Here is a 10,004-nt window from a genome sequence, read left to right on the forward strand (position 1 = left end):
CTACGATAACATAGATTTCGTAAATACCAGTAATGAGACGATAGAAAAGACAACCATATGAAATGAATAACAAGAGTTATTTAGTGTGGCATAAAAGATGTATGTGTATGTGAGAGTGTGAATGCGACATATAAGAACATAATAAAAAACAGGCCGTCTATATGTATGTGAGATATCACCAGCAGATAGAAAGTCAGTACACGTGAGAGTTTTATACCAATTTTTTTTGAGTACACAATAGGAAATATCGCAGGCTGTAATTCTTGTCTGTTTATCGTGAGTGGAAACATCCACTCTAACAGAGACGAGATAAAAAACCGCGCTTGTTGATGTTGGTAATACGTAGTAAGTCGTGTTGACTATGGTTGGAGATGTTGATTGCGTAGTAATCGTCGAATCGTGTTGGTCATGACGATGATGCTGGTTAGTAGTTCAGTCTCCATGGCCGCATTTGTTCTTTAGTCGGGTTCCCCAGTTATAAGTTGGTAGTCCAGAGTCCATGCTGTGTTTGTTTCTTCGTCGGGGTCACTACTTTAGTAGAAAGTGGGTTATTGCAGCTCAGCGGGCTGCGTGTTCGAATCACGTCGGGGGTCACCAGTATAGGAAAGTTGGTTATACATCATTAGATGTATACCTGACTTTCCTATATAAAATTAATGAATATAACGGAACGCTGAACTCCAGACTATCAACCTAAACAACATTTATTCAGGTGGTAAATATATACATCTTTAGCTCTTGTTTGTTGTTACAATTCAGTTGGTATGTAGATGTAAGCGAGCTGTCGAGCGTAAGTCCGAAAGATGGAGAGTGACAGCTAAACACGTAAAGAGACTGTCTCCAGAGTTGGAATGTTGGCGACACTGCTTGACACGTCCATGCTCATGGTCGGCCGACTGAGAAAGAGATAGAATTAAGCGGGAAAGCTTGCTTGTTTAATTCCACGCATGCGTGAGACTACGCATGCGCACGGCGTTACTACAGTTTCTTGTGAGTCACTAAAGCCATCCCAAGAGAATATTTTACTCCAGATATCACTTGTGTACATGCTTATGGTTAGTTAAATTACCCTTATAGGAAAACATTTTACCACATATATCACAGTCATATGATGTCCTACGTGTGTGTGTACGCTTGTGAGTAGCTAAGTTACCACTCTGAGAGAACGTTTTGCCACAGATGTGACAACAGTATGGTTTGTCACCAGTGTGAACACGTCTGTGAGAAGACAGATTACAACTTACAGCAAACACTTTACCACAGATATCACAGTGATATGGCTTATAACCAGTATGTCTACGTTTGTGACAAGCTAATATACCCCTTGTAGAAAAATGTTTACTGCAAATATCACATTGAAATGGTTTCTCACCAGTGTGAACACGTTTATGACTAGTCAAATCACAATTGGCAGAAAAAGATTTACCACAAATATCACACTGATAAGGTTTAAGTTTTGAATGTGTCTTTTTATGACTCTCTAAGTTACTGCTGTTACTAAATTTTTTATCACAGAATTCACAGTAGTATGGTTTCTCACCTGTGTGTAAACGTTTGTGGAAAGATAAACTAGCTTTGTATTGGAATGATTTACCACAGATGTTACAGTGATATGGTTTCTCTCCTGTGTGAATCCGTTTATGAGTCGACAAATTGCCTTTATATGAGAACATATTACCACAGATATCACAGTGATATGGTTTCTCACCAGTGTGAACACGTTTGTGACAAGATAGGGCAGAATTTACAGGAAACGTCTTACCACAGATATCACAGTGGTAAGGCTTATGTCCTGTATGTATAAGTTTATGACGAGTTAACAACCCATTTTGAGAGAAATGCTTGCCACAAACATCACAGTGGTATGGTTTCTCACCAGTGTGAACACGTTTATGACTGGAGAGATAACAATTTGCAGAAAATGCTTTGCCACAGATATCACATTCAAAGGGTTTGATTCCTGAATGTTTTTGCTTATGATTATATAAATTACCATACTGAGCAAATGTCTTACCACAGATATCACAGCGAAAAGGTTGTTCTCCAGTGTGAATACGTTTGTGAGAAAATAATGAACTTTTGATGGTGAAGGTTTTTCCACAGATGTCACAGTGATAGGGTCTAAGTCCTGAATGCTTCATCTTATGTCTGTATAAATTACTATTCTTAGAAAATGTCTTGCCACAGATATCACAGTTGTATGGTTTCTCACCTGTGTGAGTACGTTTATGATCAACAAGGTGATTATTCTGTTGGAAGGTTTTCCCACAGATCTCACAGTGGTGTGGCCTCTTCTTAACACTTTTCTGTGTCTGAAGAGATAAATCAAATCTTCCACATTCCTTTTCACCATTAATCTGACTCTTACACAGTTTCCCCTCCATAATAACAAATATTATTAAGAAAGAAAAACAAACTTTTTCAGCCCTGAAGAAATATTTCACAGTAATTTAACCAAGGCTATGGAAACAGGATGCATATACCTATATTTGGTAACATCGTTCTTTAGTCTTCAAGATGGCATAAATTTGTTGCTACAACTTGGGTGAGAAATTCCCATCACAATGCACCAGATGCTCTGAAATAAAGACAGGACAAGATATAAGCACAATAAAATATCAACACAAAGATTACTAAAGAGATTTTGCTAAAGACTGCTCTGTTAGAAAGAGACAGAAAATATAGGTTTACTATTCCAACAAATGAGAACAAAATATAGATGTTGCTTTCAATCAAAATATATGATAGAGTCGTGGATGATCAAGTTAATTGGGCTACTGGGCAACCAACTGAGGAATTAATTACATTGTCACCACTGCTTTACCACGTCTGTAGACAATGTACTAAACTCTAACTAAATCAGTTCACCTAGTTATAAGAATATACAACAGGCTGGAACAGGTCACAGTAATAAACAGGTGTAGCACTGGAAAATTGAGGAAAATTTTAGAGATACTTTTAATTGCCTATCATCTCTAATCTAGTGTCAACATAAAAATATATTACATAAGAGTGCTGTTGCTTACACTGATCAAATTTGAATATTCAGAAATAAGTAATGTAACCATATGAAATGTTATAGCAGCCTTGTCTTTCAATTTTTACTTTTTCAAAACAAAGTCAAAAATTTCTGAGTAGGAATCAAATAACATCAACAGCAAACCCACCTCAGGTCCACATAAGCTGGGGGAGCAACTGATTCATTTACAAATATTCTTTTGTGAATCCTGAAACACAACACAAACCAGCTTTCTATACAAAGAATCTCATGACCTGAATCTAACACATGTCTACAAAGTTATTTCAATGCTTGACTTCTGCTAAACAATAACACAACTCCCGCTTCAAACCAAACAAAATCCTCCAACAATAACTTTCTATCAACTTACATCTTACAAACATACTTTCCTCCTATCCTCTTCCATCCCACTTCCTAAACATTTTCATCTCAAACCTACATACACGAAGCCTAATTTTCATTTCGCATAGCTCCACTTACCCTAGAAAAATAACTTTCCCAAGACTATATAAAGCCAAAAGTAATACAAGCATAGTGCAGTCAGATAAAAGCTAATAGGCCATAATTTCAAAACCACTGTCAGCCCTCTTCTCATAAAAGCTAAATAAACATCTACTTTACTAAAAAGTATTGAGTAATTCTTCAATTTAATCCTATATTGATTTTATAACTTGACATAAAATCAAACATTAATGAGTATGTGTGTTGTAAACACATCTGAAAATATATATGTACAAAAACTTACACATTCTTTTTTACAATGCTAGTGGAATAACTTCAAAAGATTATCCTGTTCAGCAAAAAAAGAGAAAAGTCTTTAATAATGCCATTTAAGTGATTTTTAAGGTGTAGCGTACGCTTGAGGGGAATTCCTCTCTCTCTCTCTGTTATATATACATAAATACGGATGTAATAGATAACAGCTAGCCTTCAGCCACCCTTTTGGACCCTGTTGTGTTCACTACTCTGATTGGTTGGTATTGGCACAACTTGTCTCTTGGTCTATTGCGCATCAATATGCAACCCAATCAATCGCAGCTTTCTGATAAGGTCACGTGAGACAGTCTCTTCTAAAACTTTAGCTTCACATCGAGTTGAGGTCTTTCGGTTCCAGACCTTTTGAGGTCTAGCCACTCACCACACAGGACACAGCCACTTCCAGCAACAACACAACAGCAGCCACATGGAGACTCATCAACACTCGACCAACAGCATATGGCAATCTCTTTCTTCATCGCCTTCATCTTCTTAATGTTGTCAACATCATCTCTCTATGTACACAGTAACAAGCATCACTTGCACAGGTTCTATCACAACACTGTTTGTGAATTACAGCACCATGATTAGCAGCAAATACAACCTGCAAGAACTCCTGTACCAAGTGACCGGCAACAGCATTGTAGCCACAACTTCATGTATGACATTTATCTCAACCGGCTCTGCATTACTGTCACAACTTCTTGATACAGCATTTCAACTATTGTGTACCTTGACTACAAACTGGTATTTATCATCCTTGTGTCTGAACATTCTTCTAACGTCATATTATAGACTCTTTCAATGCTCTATACTTATCGCACACGCATACATCCATGTTTGTACATACACACTTTGATCTCATGACGGCCTGTCTATTATTATGTATATATGACGCACACACGTTAACATATAAATAAAATCTTCTCCTAAACATTCTACCCGGTTGTGTCTCTCTTTTCCTTCTGGCACATATACGCATTTATTCTTTTCATATTTATTGTATTGACCATGTGATGTGCAAAGGAGCCATTCTCATCACCTCACTTCGCACGGTCGTTTACAAAGGCATTTACATGGTTTGGTCATGTGATGCATATGGATGTGGACAGTTGCATAAAGTGCTGATCACTTAAAGTGGTTGGAACTTGTGGAAAGGGGAAACCCAGGAAGACATGGGATGAAGCATTGAAGGCCAATCCTAAGATGCTAAACGTTACAAATGAGACGACAAAGAACTGAGATGTCTGGCAGTTTACTGTACTTAAGACCTGTCCATCATGGAATTGATATCCTAAAACCACCGTGGTAACACTTGTCCACGGGGGGGGGGGGGAGTTCTACTTCACTCTTACCTCGATCCTCTTTGTTCCATCAACCTTTTCGATCTACACTTCATACTCTAATAATGCTCTCACATATCGCCCATGCCTTACTTCATCCCTGCCCATTCATCCAGTCCAAACCCCTGTATCACTTCACCTATTCTCATTACCCCCAATGTCCTGACACATCTTTGTCATCATCCTTCTCACTATTGTTCCCTTTATCTTACTTTCTAACTCACTCTCCTTTCTTTTCCAACTGGGGTACCCATGTACCTACTCTACAGCAAGACATCTAACTCTGTCCCGCTATACCTTTAATTTCTCAACTGGCACAAAGTCACACCCTTTCAATACTATTACCCACCTCTAAGCTGGGTCTTTTTTTTTTGTCTTGCAAGATACTTGGTGACCCTGTCAGTGCTGGTGCCATGTAAAAAGCATCCAGTACACTCTGTAAAGTGGTTGGCATTAGGAAAGGCATATAGCTGTAGAAACCATGCCAAAATAGACAATGAAATTTAGTGCAGCTCTCAGCCTTGCCAACTCCTGTCAAATCATACAACCTATGCTGACACATAGAAAACAGACGTTAAATGATGATGATGATGATGATGATGATTACCCTCAGGGTCAGGGGGTACCTTCTGTGCTACTTTTGATCTAAATCTTATAGAGATTATTACTGCTCATACATCAGGAACACCATGATGTTAGCACTGTAAAATCATTGATATTTCTGTTTATTTCTGTAAGCCTTGAAAGATGCATAATCATTATTGTGGATACTGAAAAAAACCTGAAATTCTCGGGTTTAACACTCATATTTTTAATTCTTCTAGTTCAGTTCACTCTACAATTCCTTACGAAGACAATGTTTACTATATCAAGCAGCTTTCATTATTTACTCCAAATCCTTACCATTTTCTAGGTTGGTGGTGAACCAATACCAATTACTATGCGTCTCCGCATGTGCTACGAAATTTAGCTTAAATTTAATGTTATGGCAGTGCCATATTTAGTTTTCAGCTATAGGTTTGAACTCAGTAGAAAATTTATCATGGGAGTACTGTGTTTCAATTTGTTTTCTTTCTGATTAGCTGTAATGTTTATATTTTGGTCAAGAGAACTGACATACAAGATGTGATATTTTGTATTACCCCGATCGGACACCTGGGTAGTTTACTACTGCTATGGTTTTCTTGTCATCCTTTTATTGCAAATTACTGAGACGTGGATGAAAGTTCGTTCATAATACCATTCCTCTTTTTCTTTTTTTTTTTGTGGAATATTATCTATTTAGATAATATACAAATATTTCTTAAGAGGTAATACTCATTAAATAATGTGAAAATACATCAGATGTTGTTTATGTATACTGACTGATATATGTTGGCTTGTTTTCAGTATTTTATTAGTGACAATTATTGTGCTTGACGAACTCAAGCATTTAAAAACAGAAAAAAAAAAAAAAACTAAACGTTTTCTTATACGCCTGCAAACACAGTAGTTTTGTTTGGTGGACACGGAAACATTTTTTTCTTTTTATTTTCACGCTGAGAATCGGACGGGTTATTTTTCATTATTTATTTATTGGTGTAATTAACAATTACATATTTTGAAACTGATCTTGCTCGTTTTTGTGTTATTCTTAATTAAGTTGAGAGGGTGTGATTATAGGGAAATTTGGCATCGATTTTGACAGGTCAAACGATCTCTTCGTGAAGTAAAAATAATAGAAACTATTCAATTAGTATTTTTTATGACGTCAAATATAAGACTAATTAACAACACAGAAAAGAATATTCTTAATTCAACGAAAAATATCTCCTATGACAAACAAGTTGGCTGCGGCTCGGCGTCAAAAATACCAAAACAAAACCCCTCTGCATATATGCTCAGTAATAGTCTAGTACATACAGACAGCGCCTGTAATAGTGATACATTAAATACAAAGATCGCCACCTTTATGCTATTTCTATTAGTGTATTAAAAATATTAGTTTTCATTTATTCAGTAAAACAAATAATTTACAACAACGCAACGCTTATAGTTTTACAAAAGTATTCACTTTTATCCAGGGTGAAAGAAACGATATGACTTTTAACTCCCAACTATTGTCGGTTTCTTGAGATATACATACAGACAGGATTTTGAATTAATTATTCCTTACTGTAATGTTGCATGATTTTCTAAAATAAGCATTTTAGAGTTTTTAAATTAAAGGGGAAAAAAGACTTTTCCTACGATACGACAGCAGCAAAACTACTTAATTTTCTGAAATCAGGATAATTCAAATAGATTTTGTTTGTTTATAACCGGACATAACAATATTAGACAGAGGGAAGGAATTTTAAATTACATTTTTGTGGAGATCCGGCCTGGGAAATTACCATAAACTGAAGTACTGGTTTCCTGGTAGAAAGTAAAATATCATTTGGTATAATAACAATGAATGCACTTACTTACACCTATTGGATTTAGATTAAAAACCATCTATTGCTCTCTGTTAACTGTAGATTGTTCTAAATAGAAGTAAATTGCCTTCCTTTTATCTTATTTGGCGGCCAGTTTTTTGTTTGCTTTTATATTGTCCACATCTAGAAAATAGATAGACATGTACCTAACGGACACAGTCCATTGTTGTCAGGCATAGCTGTTAGAATTATCTCCCTTCTCTCAAGTTTCGCACTCTCAGACTCAGCCAAGCTACTCGGGGTCGTGTCATCCAGGTACCAGATATGGAAGAGTGAGCAGAATGATCATGCAACATCATCTACAGCCAATGCAAAAGAGAGCTGACCAAAAAGATCACTCTGCTGGACAATTGTGGAAGAAGCTATCCTGTTGTCAGCAGCCATGAGTGTGTTTGATTTACAGTTGTTTCTTCGAAAATTGATCTCATGAGCATTACTATATTATTATGGCATAACATATGCAAACATTTGTACACGTGGTGGTGGTGTCCTAGACACAAAATCGAAGGTTGACTCTTTGAAAACATGTATAAAAGTTATTTTCAAGGAAGCAATTATAAATCAAGGAAATAGAAAGACTTGCTCACCCCTTTCTCCTTGGTTATAACTATAGAAACGGCAGATTTTTTGCGAATTTTCTGACATGTGTTTGATATAACAAACAATCTCTAAATTACCACCTATCTGATAGCCTAGACCCATGGATGAGCCTTATAGGATAAATTTCAGAGCTAATACAACAATGAAACTACTACGTGTGTGTGTGTGTTGCAGTGACATCACAGATGAATAATTATAACCATTTAAGGAAAACAAAGACTATTACATTCACCTTCATATGTCTTCTATGAAGTGTCAAAAGTTTTCATTACACTTCCACTATCTGATCACAAACACAATTTCATGTGGAAACTTCCAAGACACAAGCATTCTCTCTCTTTCCTTCTCTCTCTCTCTCACACACACACACATATTTGTGAACAGATATGACTCTTAAGTCAAAACATATGCACAAGGCCAGAAATTTGGCAGGAGTTAGTCAATTAAATCAACCCCTGTACTTGACTGGTACTTTATTTTATCAACCTCGGAGGTGTGAAAGGTAATTTTGACTTTGGAGAAACTCAAAATCTAAAAGCCAAAACAAATATCACAAGGCACCTTTTCCATCTGATCTCCAAGTCCCACATATACAAGCTCCTTTTTTTTTTCTTTTGCTGATGCTCCAATTAATGTAAGACACAGAGGATGGTGGACACAAAAGGGATGACATGACAGTAAAGAGTTGTGAATGGAGCTCTAAGGAGCATGGCCACTGTAGTAGTGGTTGTAAGACTGAAGAGCTGACATAGCTTGTCTGTGGGCCAAAAGGTGAAGTATGTTGGTGAGTGACTTCATGTCAACCAGACAAATAGCCTTTCTTTGGATGCAATCTTATATGGCAGCCATAGCACTGTCCCAGATGTGGGAGCATTATTACATTAAGGTCTCGCCAGAGAATTAATTGTAAAAAGTTCCTCTGAAGAAGTAGGCCAGTGGCCATACTGAAGATGTGTGTTCTTCAGGAGAGACCCTCAGTGATAGCTGTGCTTAGTATTTGTAATGTCCTTAGATTAACTAGTTGCATGTTGGTCAAGTTTAGAAGACTGGTATATATATTTTCATAAAATGTGTATTGAGTGTTTCTTTGTGCTGTTGAAAGAGGCAAGATTAAAACAAAGATTCTACTGGAGGAAGTTTTGAAGGTCTAAGATCATGGAGTCAATGCAGGTTTTGCATGAAATATCTTAAGTTACATGTGGATGATGCTTGGGAGCAGAATGGTAAAGGGGAATGAAAGTTGGTGTCATACATTTAAGAGTGAGCCAGTAGTAGTAAGTAGATATTTGATGTATAGGAAGATGAGTGGAAAGGCTAGCACAACAGAGTTGATAGGCTGTGAGTCAGCGCAGGTGACCAATAGACAAAAGATGGATGGAGCTCATAGACTGCCACTTTCACATTCTCTTTTATTCTCTTTTACTTGTTTCAGTCTTTGACTGCAGCCATGCTGGAGCACCGTCTTTCATCGAGCAAATTGACCCCAGGACTTATTCTTTGGATATCTAATACTTATTCTATCGATCTCTTTTGGCGAACCTCTAAGTTACGGGGACATAAACACACCAGCATCGGTTGTCAAGCGATGTTGTGGGGACAAACACAGACACACAAACATATACACACACATACATATACATATATATGACGGGCTTCTTCCAGTTTCCGTCTACCAAATCCACTCACAAGGCTTTGGTCAGCCCAAGGCTACAGTAAAAGACACTTGCCCAAGGCTACAGTAAAAGACACTTGCCCAAGGTGCCATGCAGTGGGAATGAACCTGGAACCATGTGGTTGGTAAGCAAGCCACTTACCACACAGCCACTT

General features: G+C 37.2%; 1 protein-coding gene across 6 annotated transcripts in view; it reads right to left on the reverse strand.

Annotated features, from left to right (window-relative positions):
• Positions 1-686: 686 nt before the first annotated feature.
• The window catches only part of LOC106878875 (zinc finger protein 665), a 17,190-nt gene continuing 7,872 nt past the window's right edge, over positions 687-10,004 (reverse strand). For 2 of the 6 annotated variants that reach the window (XM_052969336.1, XM_052969335.1), the window contains exon 2: positions 687-2,578. In XM_052969336.1, the coding sequence (XP_052825296.1) occupies positions 1,035-2,384 (1,350 nt within the window). In that variant the 5' untranslated portion in view covers positions 2,385-2,578 and the 3' untranslated portion in view covers positions 687-1,034. Of the gene's footprint in view, positions 2,579-3,764; positions 3,810-7,462; positions 7,984-10,004 lie in introns of those variants that run through there. The other 4 variants (XM_014928217.2, XM_014928216.2, XM_014928215.2 and 1 more) reach the window with 4 other exon arrangements.

This window comes from Octopus bimaculoides, chromosome 7 (genome assembly GCF_001194135.2).
Source record: "Octopus bimaculoides isolate UCB-OBI-ISO-001 chromosome 7, ASM119413v2, whole genome shotgun sequence".
Taxonomy (NCBI): Eukaryota; Metazoa; Mollusca; class Cephalopoda; order Octopoda; family Octopodidae; genus Octopus; species Octopus bimaculoides.